Genomic DNA, 14,233 nt, shown 5'->3' on the forward strand with positions numbered 1-14,233 from the left:
TTTGTAGTGGCTTTTGAAGCCCTTGGAAGTGGTGAGTCTAAATAACACTGCTGATAAAAGTATGACTTTGCTACCCCTGTCCATTCCTTTCTCCATTTCGAAATCATCTTTTCTCTGCTCAATAGTATTTTGTGGTAGAGGGTTAACCAGTGGTGTGAAAATGCGGTTGTGAAGGGGAAGACAAATCTGCTATTTGTTATGAACTCCCCTAATGTGCTGGATGACCATGTTGCCCTGGAGGAGGTTCCTGCCAGAATGGCTTGTGTCTCCTGTCTCTTGTTGCTCCAATAAAACTCCAATAAAAAGGAGTTTTCCTTCTTCTGTTACAAATCTTTTCAAACTCATCACTGCCTTGCCCCAGGAATAGAAGCTGTGGCACATGTGCTGATGATCTCTTGTTTATGCTCTTCCGTCTGGTCCTTCTCTTTGGGGTGGGCTGTTTGTGTCTTTCATCCAAGTGGTCTCTCATTTCACTTACCTTTCTGTGGCCTTGCTCTTTTCCCAGGAGCACTGGATTTCCCCGCAGAATGCCAGCCACATCAAACCCATGCACCCCACCTCCATCCATGGAGTGGAGGACATGATCCGCCTGGGGGACCTGAATGAGGCAGGAATTCTCAGGAACCTGCTGATTCGCTATCGGGAGCACCTCATCTATGTGAGTGTCCACCTCACCTCCACCTCTGGTTCTGCACCCACCCCCTGCTCTCCTTAGCTCTGGGGAACCCATGAGTGGGGAACCCTGACTGAACTGAGCACTTAGGTTTCCACCTTCACCTTGTCCCAGGTGGGAAGGGCTTTTGACTTTGGAGGACATTGCAGAGCTTCTGGATGCCCCAGTGAAAGACCCCATGATCTGGGTGATGGGCAAACTCCACACCACTTTGCTGTCCCACCCCTGTAGAAGTTCTGGGCATGTGCATTAACTTTCCGTACACAGAATAACCAGTTCAACCCAGGCCATGAGCATGTTGTAGTCACCCTAAAGCAAAAACTTCTGTAGAGATGTAAACTACATGCTGAATGTCACCCTTCTGCTCTCTTCCCCTGGACTATTGACTAATTTAACCCAAGGGGGCGAAGACAACCATTGCTGGAGGTGGAAGGAGTGGAGAAAGGATGAAGAGGGCCATGCATGAAATAATTGGGAACAAAGAAGTGAGCAACTCCCAGAACACCTCTAAAAACCTTCCCAGTCTGTGTTCATGGCTCATTAGCCCTGGGTTGCCTGGGATCCTGGCAGTTGATCTCTGAGGACAGCAGTGTCCTTCCTTAGGTCCGCTCAGTCATGTCATGCCCAGTGGACCCAGCGCAGCCTTACCAACACAAACAGACATTCACTGATTGAGGGGTTTACAGGGAGACAGTCAGAACTGCATCTCTTTTCTGTGACAACATCACAGATGGCCACCTCCCCAGCTGGACAGGTGTCAGCATTCAAATCTCTGTGCTGGTTTTATCAGTGCCTCTGTGCTGTGTAGACTTCGGCACATTTGAATTTCAGACAGAAATACAGAGTGCACATGTGTTTGTTGCTAGATAATGTACTCAAAGAGCCTCTGCAAATACAGAAAATTATTCCCACATTAGATTAACTGAGCTTCTCCTTTTATAATTAAAATTTCTTGCTATTTATGATGATAAACTAGAAAGTTAACTGCCCAAATTCATATTTGAGGTGGTGTCTCCATGGGCATCCATGGCAGTCACCAGAGGTGTCAATAGAGCAAACAGAGACAAGATTGCCTTTCAGCTGTGCAAACAGAAGTGCCTCTCAGATGCTTCAGAGCTGACTGGAGCTTGGATATCATAGAGGAGTCTATGTTGGAAGAAAATTTTAGGCTGGAGGTCTACAGTCCAACCTCCCCCAGCTCAGAGCACATCCATCTTCAAGGTTAGGTGCAGTACTTGTGTGGATAACTGAATTCAAGCAACCTGAATGCTACCCAAGAAGTACAGATGGCCAATAATTTGTAACTGATTGGCTCATTCAAGGAGCTTGTATTTACCTATTGCCCCTTTTTCCCCTGCTTGTGGGCACCCTGCAGTGCCACAAAGTGGATTCCTGCCATTCTCTCTGAGAAAGTTTGGATCATGTTTGATATTTTTTCAATGCTGCCTATGTGTCTCTTTTGGGGTATCTGTATTATCCAGCAAGTGCCTGTTCCCTCTCCAAGGGACCAGAGGTCCACAGATACAATTCTGTGTGTGCAGTATTGGATTGCTTGTGAATACACCAAGCTCCTTTGTTAAAGCTCTATCTTTGAGCTCCTTTGCCAAGCTACTCACAGGCATCCAGGAAGATTAGGAGCACAAACAAGCACTGGGCAAAGTGTTGTTTGGCAACATCATCCTAATAAGGGCTGATGCAAAGGGCAGCTTTTAGCCTGGAGGTGAGTGTGGGTGGTGATTTGGGCTGAAGTGACACAATAACCACATCAGTTTCTCTACAAGTTCTTCTGGTCCGATGGTGACAGTGCAGTGTGTCCTACAGAGTTCCAGCCTAAGGGATGGCCACATCCCACAAAGACATTTGCATCACAGAGGTTCCAGGTTACAAGTGTCTTGATTGCTCCACGCCACTGGCTTTAGAGTGCCAGCCCAGGAACTGGGCACAGCACAGCAATTAGTGTAATCCCAAAATCAGAATGACACTCTCAAAATGACAGAGTGCATAGCTTGATAGAGAGGTATGCAAACCACTTCTGTCTACAGGTGTGTAGCTGGAGACTCAGGCACCTAATCTTAGATGAAGATTGCACTCTATTAAGAGTGATGGCACCAGGAGGAGTAGATTTGTGTCAGATGTGGTAAATACTGATGACAGATTTGCAAAGCCAAGGTACCACCATAGGGATGCCATGTGTGCAGGGGACCCCCAGTCCCCTGAGGTGTTTTTTCTGTGGTATAATTAGCTCGGTCTTAAAAATAGTGAAGTTTCACTGCTCGAAAGGATTTCTGAGCCTGCTGAGTAAATGATTACTTTTCCAATTGGGACTTCGGTTCCTCTTGTTTCCTCGTGTCCTTAGCTTTGTGGAGGATGTAGTTCTGCTCTAATAAAATATAACTTCCCTTTTTCTTCTCCCTGACATTTTACTCCTAAGACAAACTGCGGCGGGAGGGTAAGTATGACTCTCGGCAATGTCATTTGCAATTGCTGTCATGCCTTCCACTGGATCACCTTTTTCTGTTCACCATTGTGGCCTTCTCATTTACTTTGCACCACCATTGCTGCTGCTTCCTAAATGCACTGAGAGCATCCATCTGCTTTGGTGCAGAGCTTGACCCACATAGTGAAGTTGTGACACCTTCCCAGAGCTGGAAAATCCCCAACCTGTGAATGTGGTTAAATCTTTAAGTGCTTCTTAGTAATGACCTTAACTTGAAGGGAAGAAATGTCTGCATCAAAACATGAAAAACTTCAGCAAGGGCTTCTTGCCCTTTGTTTGGCTTGCAGGCAGCAAGAGAAACTACTGAATAGTCTGGTAGGGAGTTTGGGCTCATGAGTGAGGTTAAATCTCTTTATTTTGGAGATGAAACCAGTGCCTGCTGCTGTTCTCTAAGGGCTGCCAAAATGCAGTAATGTTTGGTAGAGCTTTAACCCCATAACAATCCAGATGAAGTCAGCCATGGTGTTCTGGGTAGTGAGGGAAACAGGCTCAGAAAGGATTTGTTTGGGGCTAATTAAAATGTAGGTCATGCAGGCAGTAATGAATTTGCTGTGAGATGCAGTTCCTGTGGTCAGCTTCGGCAGAATCCTTGCTCTCAGTAAAGCTTTATTTTTCCAATAGAAAAGGGCTTTGACATCACCCAGCAATAGAAACCAGTGAGCTACTATTTCCTTGGAAGTACCCTTTGGCCCCTCATCAATAGAGTGAACAAAGTTTTGCCTTCTGTCAGCTCTGAGAATTGGGCAAATTGTGATTATTTATCAACTAGGAATGGCCTACGAAAACAAGCAGTAGTACAAGAGTTCATGCTGACAAAGGGTTTTGTGGATCACAAGGGAAGGGTCAGTGAGAGCATCCAGAAAGCATTCCTAATGGTTAACACCTTTAAAAGCCTTTCTGTTTACATTTGTGGCAGGGCAGACCACTGTGACTGAAATGCAGGGATTTCAGCAACCTCTGCAAGGAGTTAGATTTTTTTTTAGAAAAAAAAGAAGCTCAAGGGAGATGAAAAATGTCCCTAAAATTAACCTGGTGATAAATTGTAAAGAGGAAAAGAGTTTTTCACATATCTTAGCTAGGACTCATAGGAGTCTTCATTAGAAATCTTGGTGTCATAATTCCATTCAGAAATTGAGCTTCCTTCTCTGAGCACTGAGGTTACCTGTTCTGTCCCCTTTGAAGGCTCCTCTGAGATGTCTCTGCTTCCTTTTTTCAATGCCTTTTTCTTCTAAAATCCAGACTACACGATTTCACAGCCAGTTTCTACTCTTTGGAGTTGTGACAGCATTGTTCTTGAGCTCAAAGAGCTTTTTTCCCTTACTGGCACATAATTCCCTGTTACAGAGAAGAGTACTGTGTCCTTTCTCAGTTACCACTGTAAAGTCAAACCTCGCATGGGACTGAACTGAAAGTGGCTCTCTTGTGTTGGCCACGAGACTAGAAGGTGAGGAGCCCCAATGGCTTTCATCTCCCTGCTCTGGGACACAATTGCCACCTACTGGCTGCCTTCAGGAAGCCCGAACTGGTGGCAAGTTTTGTGTAGATGGTGGCAAATTATTTATTCTCTCTCACAAGCATCCTTGGATGTGCCACTTTGCTGCTTTGTGCCAAAGTCTTACTGGCTTTAGGCCATGCAGATGAAAACCCATAAGGATTATATGAATGTTGAAATTACTGATTTTGTTTCCTGAAAAAATATATGCAGTAGTGGGGACACTTTCACAGCTGGTTCCACCGGGAAAGAAAGGTGAGATTAATCTTGTAACTTCGGTTGCTAAAAATTAGCCTAGAGAAAGGGACTTGAATTCTTTGAAGTCACAGAGTGAAAGTAGCCTTCATCTCATGCCCCTTGGCTAACCCAAGGTGGAGGTCCATTGACTCACCTGCTCTAGACATTGACTTTTAGACAGATGAAACAGGGGAAGGAAATCCTTATTCTCTGCCTTGAGCTTGAGATGTAGCCAAACCTCCTAACCTCAGCACTGCTTTTGAGCAAGATAACAAAGTTTACGAGTCCTTTGATGAGAGGCTTGAGAGAAGCAGCTTCTGGAAGGGCAGAAATGAAAGAGCAAGATACTACAGAGGTTTGCTACCCAAGGCCCAGGACAGCTGGACCAAAGGCGATTTACAAAATTTCAAAAATAGATGAGAAGGGATATGTCAGGACTTTGTGGGCAATATCCATCTGTACAGGACAAGGTTTAAACTGAACTATGGAGAGATTTGGTTAGGCAGAGATGGTAGAGAAGAATGCATTGCAGAGGTAAGTCCAGCAGCTGCAGTGCTAAATTAAAACAGGTTAGATAGTCGTCTGTCAGAATGGTTTAGATCCAGCTGGTCCTGCCTTGAGATATGGCAATGGCTTTCAGGTTTCATTCATCTATGGTTTCTCACCTCACATGCAATGCAGTAGATGTGTATGGATATATGCTGGCTCTGGTGATATTTTTGCAAATATGAGCTTCTCTTAAGACTCTGAATATTAACTTAGAGTATACAAAATATGAACTCAGGCTTGAAACCGTGCTTTGCATGAGCAAGGCTGAATATGAATCAATTTAGGTATTTTGGGACTTCTGGTTCCCATTTTACTCCAGGCTTCCTCTGCAAGCATCTCTGACTTGAGCATCATCTTTCATCCAGCTTTTAAAAAGCCTTGATTTTTTTGGCCTCCATCCCCATTGCATCCAAGCTCCAAAGTCTCTCAGCTACTCCTCACTGTCCCCATAAACCTTCATGTGCTTCTCCTCCAGACATACACTGGTTCAATACTGGTGGCAGTAAACCCCTACCAGCTCCTACCCATCTACTCACCTGAGCAGATACGCCTCTACACCAACAAAAAGATCGGTGAGATGCCTCCACACATCTTTGCAATTGCTGACAACTGCTACTTCAACATGCAGCGCAACAACAAGGACCAGTGCTGTATCATAAGGTGAGTGCTGAGTTTCCAGATGGGCCATATCCTGAAAGCAGATGCTGAGCAGATGCAACATGCTTGATTTGGATCAGCTTATCACATAGAATCAGACATTGAATGACTGATTAGATCTTCCATCCACATATTCTCAGTGCAGAGGTGGTCTCTGTTTGCAGTCACTCTGTTCCTAGTAAAGGTGCTTTATAAATATTTTGATATTTACCCTTACAACCCGATAGATCTTATATTCATTTTTAAACTCCACTTTTAAATTTAAGCTCTATACTGCCACAGACATCAAAAATCATTGATACTTCTTGCACAAGAGAAGGTCAGGGACAAGCTTGGTCACTGGACTTGTGGTCATTCACACTCCTGAACAGTGTCTCCTTGCATGGCTCTGCCCTGAACAGATCAACCTTGGGCACCAAGAAGTGTCTGGTCACAGTTATGGCTATAGTTCCCTCCAGTATCTGTCCTACATAGTGGTATGAGCCAGATTTGATGTCCTCACCCCTCCAGCGTGATCCTATAAATTCTGAATCCAGAGTCTTTTTTGTTTGAGGCACCCTTTTCCCCAGGGCATGCCTACCCTAAGTTTCATTGAATAAAAAACCATAACTCTGGGACATCTGTGTGCAGTATTTCAGATATGTGAGTCTGAAAAGGCCATTCAACAAGGCTTATTTTGCTGGTCTAAAAAAGCATCATGTGGGGCCCATAGAAGTGTCAGTGCACTGTGCCAGTGGCCTGAAAAGTGAAACAATTTGCCCATTAGACCAGAGCTGGATACTCAATGTCAGGAAGGTCTGTTTCAGTCACTTATTTTGGCTATCCCATGTATCAGACACGCCATAGACTCACCCAAATATTTCTGCCCAGCCCCTTCACAAGATAACTGAGGTTACCTTTCAGTGAAGAGAAAAGTTTGAGGAATAATGCTGGCTTCCTGCCCCATAAGCTTCTCCTCTCCCACCTGATCCTTGTTAGAACAAGCCTAGGAGACCTGTGGAAGTCCCTGCTGGTAAAAATCTGTATTTCACAGTCTGCCTTACCACAGCTCAAGACTGGTGATGAAGATGTCCCATGGGAACAGCTAGACCCTGCACCACAGGGTGGTGGTCTGGTGATCACACCTGGAAAAGCACTGACTGAAAGCAATTCATGACCTTCTTAGTGCTTGGTTGAATGATGACATTTGCTGGGAATAGCCAAACTCAAGGAACAGCTTGGGCCAGATGGAACACAGAGCAAATCTGATCTTGGCCAGAAGCTGTCTGGTACCATGTCCTACCCTTTGACTTGTAGCCGTGGAAAGGGGTTTTAACCCTTTAAGTGCAGCAGAAATAAGATGCACAGCTACATGGTCATCTTTCATGACAGGAATAAAGAGACAAGTTTATTCAGAAACACACTTGGTTTTATAGCATGACTCGCAATTCCAACAGTAGAGAAAAGATGATTGGTTCAGAGAGAAGACACCCCATTCCCAGGGCCTGGTCACACACCACAACAGGTGTTCTATCTTGCTATTAATTCCTTTTTATTTTGACCAAATTATCACCCTGGGAGAAATTCTCCCTAGCCTTGAGCTGGGCCAGCTTATCTTCTGGGAACAGAGCTGAGAAGCTCCAGCCTGGAATATTTTTCAGGCTGTAATTTTCTTACTTTCTCAGTATGTGTCCCTACATTGACCCACAGCCAGTCCTTGGGATGCTGGAAACCCATCCTTAGTGTTCTCATCCTGCCTGTGCTAACAGAAGAGACACAGAGACAGAAGTCCCTTGGGAGACAGAGCAAGGGACATTGGCAGGGATGCAGCATGGCTTTCACTGACCTCCACTCCTGTTGTCTTTGCAGTGGGGAATCCGGAGCAGGGAAGACAGAAAGCACAAAACTGATTCTGCAGTTCCTGGCAGCAATCAGTGGTCAGCACTCCTGGATTGAGCAGCAGGTCCTGGAGGCAAATCCCATCTTGGAAGGTGAGGCCTCAGATAATAAAGACTTATTTTGCTGGAAAAAATAAAAAACAGATTCAGGAACCATAAAAAAATAACCAAATGTAAATCACTTATGTCACACTTTGAGTTTCCAAAAAAGTGACAAAAAATTTTTTGAAGTACATTTTTGCTAAACAACACATTCAGATTCTTTCCATCTGAATTTTTTTCCACAAGATTAATATTCTCTGATTTGAGCTCTCAATGTTTCCTTTAATATTTTTGACAGCTATTGTCGAAAGCAAAGTATTTCAGCTGACCTGAGTTATTTTTTCAACTGTTTTGTTACTTTAAAAATTGGGGGAAAAGTGGCTTGCCACATTAAAAAAGTGGGGTTTTTTCCCTCAAAAAAAGCCCATACAAACCCCTGAATTTGACCTAATCCTGTGTGTAGTATGTAGAAATGTTGATCAATACTTTTTTGAGTATTTGATGTTCAATCAAAGCTCTTTTGAAAGATCTCACCACCTCTTCCAGTGCTGGACTGCATGCAGGGCATCAATATCCCATCAGTGCTGCATTCAGCTAACTAATTATTTGCTTTTTTTGGCCATAGTTGCAAAATCCTATTCCTATTCTTTGATGGTTCCATAAAACATCAGTTTAATAGGACCTGAGCTTCACAGCACCTTGTGCTGGCTGTATACAATAGCAAACCCTACCTTTTCCTTCCAAGATCAGTGAATGGCAGCAGAATCCAGAAAAAGAAATAGAGGAGTCCAAGAAAGAACCAGGTAATGAGAATCAGCTTGTGGCCTTAATAGGTTCATTGGCAAACTGTTACTGTGATCAACCCCACTATTTTAATTGGATATCTGTAAATTAAGTAGGTTATCTGACCCTCTTGACCCAGCAGGATGCCAGATGTACCTTTTATGCTTATGCAGAAAAATCTCATTTTCCTTAAAGAATAACTTCGGGGTTGTTCTGTAAGGACAGAGATTTGATCAGCCTGGTCTAGTGGAAGGTGTCCCTGCCCGTGGCAGAGGGGTTGGAACTAGATGATCTTGAAGGTCCCTTCCAACCCAAACCATTCTATGATTTCTACCTCCTCTGCTTGGTAAGTAACCCTCTAGGAACCAAGAGAAATGTGACGAGCACACAGGGCACTATTGAATATGCACTTAGTCACTGCTGAGATTCAGGAAAGAGAGACCCTGAAATTCAAGCACATGTCCATCACCTGCCAGAAATCCTGGAGCAGAAATTGCAGGATGTGCTGTTTTAGGGCACTCATCCACACCCAACAGAAGATGGACACAGGTACCTTTCTCTGCACAGTCTGTTTGTAGGGAGAAGTCTCCCACTGGAGGTTGGCTTAGCTGTCTGTATTTCCCTTTCGGATGTATTTTCCCTTTTCTTTCCCTCTCAGTCATCAGATCACTCACCAGTATCTCTGTCATTTTCTGCACAGTGTCACCTTTCACACTGCAGCCACTCTTGCTCAAGTCTCTTCTGTCTCATCAGCTGCTGCCAAAATTCTGCTGTCCTAGCCCTTCTTCCTGGATAAGGCAACCCCATTTCCAAGCTTCCTCCTCTGTGCTCCTCTCTGTATTTCCAAGGAGAGTCATCTGATATACATCTTGTATCCTCACACTGAGATGAAATTGATCCAGCCAAACTCAAGGGAACGCTTTGGGGCTGCTTTTAACCCTCTCAGGCTCACTCTTTTGACTTTCTCCCCCCACCCATGAGACCAGCTCCATCATCCTCCCTGCATCAGATCCTCTCTAACGCACCATAATTCTTGCAGCTTTTGGGAACGCCAAGACCATCCGTAATGACAACTCCAGCCGATTTGGGAAGTACATCGATATCCACTTCAACAAAAGGGGAGCCATAGAGGGGGCAAAGATTGAGCAGTACCTGCTGGAGAAGTCCCGGGTGTGCAGGCAGGTAAGGTGATGCACCTGCAAGGCACGGGAGCTGCGCTCGGGCAGGCGACCTTTGCCGTGCCATTCTCCTCACAGAGCTGACACTTGCTCTTCTCCTGCAGGCCCAGGATGAGAGGAACTACCACGTGTTCTACTGTATGCTGAGAGGAATGACTGTGGAGCAGAAGAAGAAGCTGGGTCTTGGGAAAGCCACGGACTACAACTACCTTGCGATGGTGAGAGAGCAGTGAAACAGAGGTTTGGTGGGGTGATGTGGTGGAAGGTTCTTACCAAGGGAGAAGGAAAAGAGAGGTGCTTCTGCAGCCAAGAGCTGCTTTGCTGGTTATGACCTTCCTGAGCCTTAGCCACAGGGTTTGACAGATCTCTTTGTCTCACCACTGCAAGGCTCATGGTCTTAGTGGAAATCCTTAATCCCTGTGTCTAGACCAGGCTATTTCCAGACTTTCTGTGAAGTAGGGCATAAGCCCGGATGGGATGGTGTATGGTGCCTATGCCACATGTCTGGAAGTAACCAGGGTGCTAGATAAGACCTACTACTCTTAAGGCAGTGATGGGTATAGAGGAGTGCTTGCTGGGATAGCACATTCTCAGCAGAATAAGGGGCTGAGCTGTGTGTGCTCCAAGTGTCTGACTGAGCCAGCAATCTCTGTATACTCCCCTCCCTATATACCAGTGTTGATTTCCAGAGGAGCTGATAGAAACAGGTGTAATCGAGGCTGGTGCATCATTAGCAAGGCTGGGACCCAGCTTTCTAACTGGATCAGTGGGAGCCTCCAGCTCTTTATCCCCATATCAGAGAGCTTTTTGTCTTCTGCTGAGGGCAGTCAGACACAGGGTACCTGGGGACGACGGGGTAAGTGTAGGTCACAAGGCTGAGCACTGAATCACAGAATATGACAAAGGGCAGAGCCAGATCCACAAATTCAGCACCATCCCTTAAACAAAGCATTGCTGGTTCTGGGGGAAGCCCTAATAGGGGGGCTCTGATAGCACCTTAGGGTGCTCCCTGGCTTTGCCCCATGCAGTGTGTGCCCTGTTTGCCTTCCCAGGGTAACTGCACGACCTGTGATGGCAGAGATGACAGCAAGGAGTACGCCAATATCCGCTCTGCTATGAAGGTCCTCATGTTCACTGACACGGAGAACTGGGAGATCTCCAAGCTTCTGGCTGCCATCCTGCACATGGGCAACCTGCAGTATGAAGGTAAAAGGCAAAATACAGGGCCATGGTCCAGTGCATTGCTGCTCTTTATTCTGCATGCTGACAGCGAGCCAAGCTTAGGGATGGAGAGCTGTATCCAGAACACCTGCCATGGTGCCATGCCAGGGACTCAGGTGTTTATTGTGGCATTGTAAGGACAAGGAATAAGGAATAATTCCTCCTGCCAGGCTGCCGTGTGCTCCATGACATCCACATTTTCTGAATGTTATGAGGTTGAATACAGCCACAGGCCATTCAGTAGACTCAGGTTTTACAAAGAGAAACTAATGGAGTGTTTGACAGGTGCCTGTGTGATTGGATATGCCTTTGTAAATGTAACAAACAGCTCTGCTGTCAGAAATGACACAGTGATCTTAAAAGCCTCTTCAGAAGACAGAAGCATAAAGAACTTAGATGCTAGAGACATTTCTACATTCTTTACTACCTGGTCTGGCAAAGCAGAGTACAGGCCCTTTGGAGCCAGCAGCAGGACTCCAGCAGATACATGAATTTTTTTCTCCCTTTTGATGGCCAGATTTTGCCAGGACATCACACAGAGGCAGTGGAGAAAGACCCTTTCCCTCACCCCATCCACTTTCTGCAGAGACATGTCCCTTGATGACGGCTTTCCCTCTGCATTTCTTTCCCCAGCTCGGACCTATGACAACCTGGATGCCTGCGAGGTTGTTCAGTCAGCATCGCTCATCACTGCAGCAACATTGCTAGAGGTCAGTGGCCCTGCAGTGCTGCTGTTCCCTTTCTGATTCGATCCCAGGTTTTAGTATTGTGGCACAGCTTCGTCTGAGCCAGCCTCTCCTTGCACCACCAGCTCCAGGAGGCTGAAGAGGCCTGGATAAGCCATTCTGTGTCCTGCATTGGCAGCATGAAGGTGAATGTCTCCATCTGGGCTGAGTAGCCAGAGGAGGCTACAAAGATGCTCAGAGGGCTGGAGCACCTCTTCCATGGAGACAGGCTGAGAGATTTGCAGCGTTTCAGCCTGGGACAGCTTAGAGCCCCTTTCAGTACCTAGAGGGGCTACAAGAGAGCTGGAGGAGGGATTCTTGACAAGGGCATGGAACTGTAGGACAAGGGAAAATGGTTTCAAACTGAAGGAGGACCGGTTTAAATTAGATATGAAGAAATTCTTCACTGAGGGTGGTGAGGCGCTGGAACAGGTTGCTCAGGGATTTTGTGACTGTTCCACTTGTGGGAATGTTCAAGGCCAGGTGTGATGAATTTGAGCAACATGGTCTAGCAGAAACTGTTCCTGTTAGGGGGATGGAACTAGATGATCTTTAAAGGTCCCTTCCAACCCAAACTATCCTGTGATTCCATGATCTGATTATCTGAGCTCCCCTTCATGCCAGGAGATAGAAACAGACCCTCTGGTGGCACATCGTCCTAGAAAGGATATCCAAAATACCTCAGTCCTTATAGTAGGGTGTTCCCTTCACTGATATTTTGAAAGTTCATAATGATACTTGAGACAGATGTCATATATACTCTGTGTATCTGAAGTGAGGTGAGATGACCCTCCCTGAAACCATCCATGCAGTGTCTGGAGCATTCTTCAGTGATCTTCTCAAGAGCTAACAGGTATCCCTCTGGGACATCATCTCATCTCCATGGGCACTGCTGGTCCAAGAGTGTGATCCACAGTTCTCTGTCCACTTAGGGAGTGGACATTTCCCTGAAGGAGTATAAAGAGGGGTCAGGGTGATGCAAAGCTTTAACCCACGCTGGTAGCATACAGCTTTGCAGGCTTCCCACATCTCATTAACATCTCATGCTAAGTCACGAGAACACCTTCCTGATTAAAATACGGTATGAAAATGTTAATTTTTCTCCCTGAAAATGCCTGTGTCTTCATTTGAGGTACTTCCCCTGTACAGCAGCTGTGTTTGGTGTTGTCTCTGTCTGTCAGGTTGAGCCTCAGGATGTGATGAACTGCCTTACCAGCCGGACTATAATCACGAGGGGTGAAACTGTCTCCACCCCTCTCAGCATGGAACAAGCGCTGGATGTGAGGGACGCTTTTGTAAAGGTAAGCCTTAGGGCATTTCCTTATGTCTTCTGTTGATAAGCTGCAGAAATCTGCCCCTTCTGAGACTGGGGCACCCACTGCACAGAAAAAGGGTCTCTCTTGGTGCCTGTGTGAGCTCAGATCAGCAAATGAAACCATGTTCTAATTGGGATGTACAAAGAGTTGAGATGGAAGGAGTCTAGGTAATCTACTCTGCATGGGATTTGCAGTCTGGACTGGAGATTGTCTGTACTCAAAGGGGACCTGCAAAAGGACCCAGCATTCTGAAATTACTTTACCTCAGCTTCAGGAAAGATCCTCAGCTGCTCTAAATCAGAGCAACTCTACCAACACCTCTAGCACCCACACCTGAATTTCAGGATTTGGAAGCATAAGTAGCAGCAAATACAGCTAACAACACAGGGCCAGGGACAGAGCAGTCCAGAAGCCATTAGAGCACTTAGAACATCTTGAGACTTTGGAGTGATGAAGGTTGATGGGGTAGGTGTGCATCACTGCTGTGCTGTTTGCAGCCCCATGTAAAATTGTGAGACAAGCATTATTGGCATGCTTTGGCCAACTTGGGCCCCTATTTCCCATTTTTGGGAATTGGTAGATCAAGCTGGTTTGATAGCTAACTAGCCTGCAAATCCTGGCAGTGTCTTCTCTAGTGGTGACGGGCCTTTGAATTGGGCTCCCCTCTTGGTTGCACTGCTGTAGCTTACAAAATAAAAATTGATAACAGTTTAAAACATGAAGTTCTGGAATTACTGAAGCTGCAGTATCTGTGTCATTAAATCATCAAACTGTTCAGCCAGTGCTGTGATGTTTCAGTGAACACCTTGTTCAAGTGAGCAAGATGTTCTTGCAGCATAACGTGGCTCTGCTCTGCTGATCTGTAGAGATAAATGGAAAGGGCTGTCTGGCTTCACAGCAAACCCATCGATCCAAAATGCAGCACTATCCAAATTTGGGGTTTTGCTCTCAGCTGTCTTTTAGCCAGGCTTTCAGGCCTGTTTTCC

The 14,233-nt window shown here is 45.7% G+C and overlaps 1 protein-coding gene across 8 annotated transcripts in view; it reads left to right on the forward strand.

The window, feature by feature from the left end:
- Nucleotides 1–14,233, forward strand: part of MYO7A (myosin VIIA) — a 99,547-nt gene that overhangs the window by 40,916 nt on the left and 44,398 nt on the right. For all 8 annotated transcript variants that reach the window (XM_088159212.1, XM_088159213.1, XM_088159216.1 and 5 more), the window contains exons 4-12: nt 506–658; nt 3,105–3,122; nt 5,924–6,108; nt 7,954–8,075; nt 9,847–9,989; nt 10,090–10,203; nt 11,038–11,191; nt 11,840–11,916; nt 13,113–13,232. In XM_088159212.1, the coding sequence (XP_088015338.1) occupies nt 506–658; nt 3,105–3,122; nt 5,924–6,108; nt 7,954–8,075; nt 9,847–9,989; nt 10,090–10,203; nt 11,038–11,191; nt 11,840–11,916; nt 13,113–13,232 (1,086 nt within the window). The remainder of the gene's footprint in view (nt 1–505; nt 659–3,104; nt 3,123–5,923; nt 6,109–7,953; nt 8,076–9,846; nt 9,990–10,089; nt 10,204–11,037; nt 11,192–11,839; nt 11,917–13,112; nt 13,233–14,233) is intronic.

This window comes from Sturnus vulgaris, chromosome 2 (assembly GCF_052056855.1).
Source record: "Sturnus vulgaris isolate bStuVul1 chromosome 2, bStuVul1.hap1, whole genome shotgun sequence".
Taxonomy (NCBI): domain Eukaryota; kingdom Metazoa; phylum Chordata; class Aves; order Passeriformes; family Sturnidae; genus Sturnus; species Sturnus vulgaris.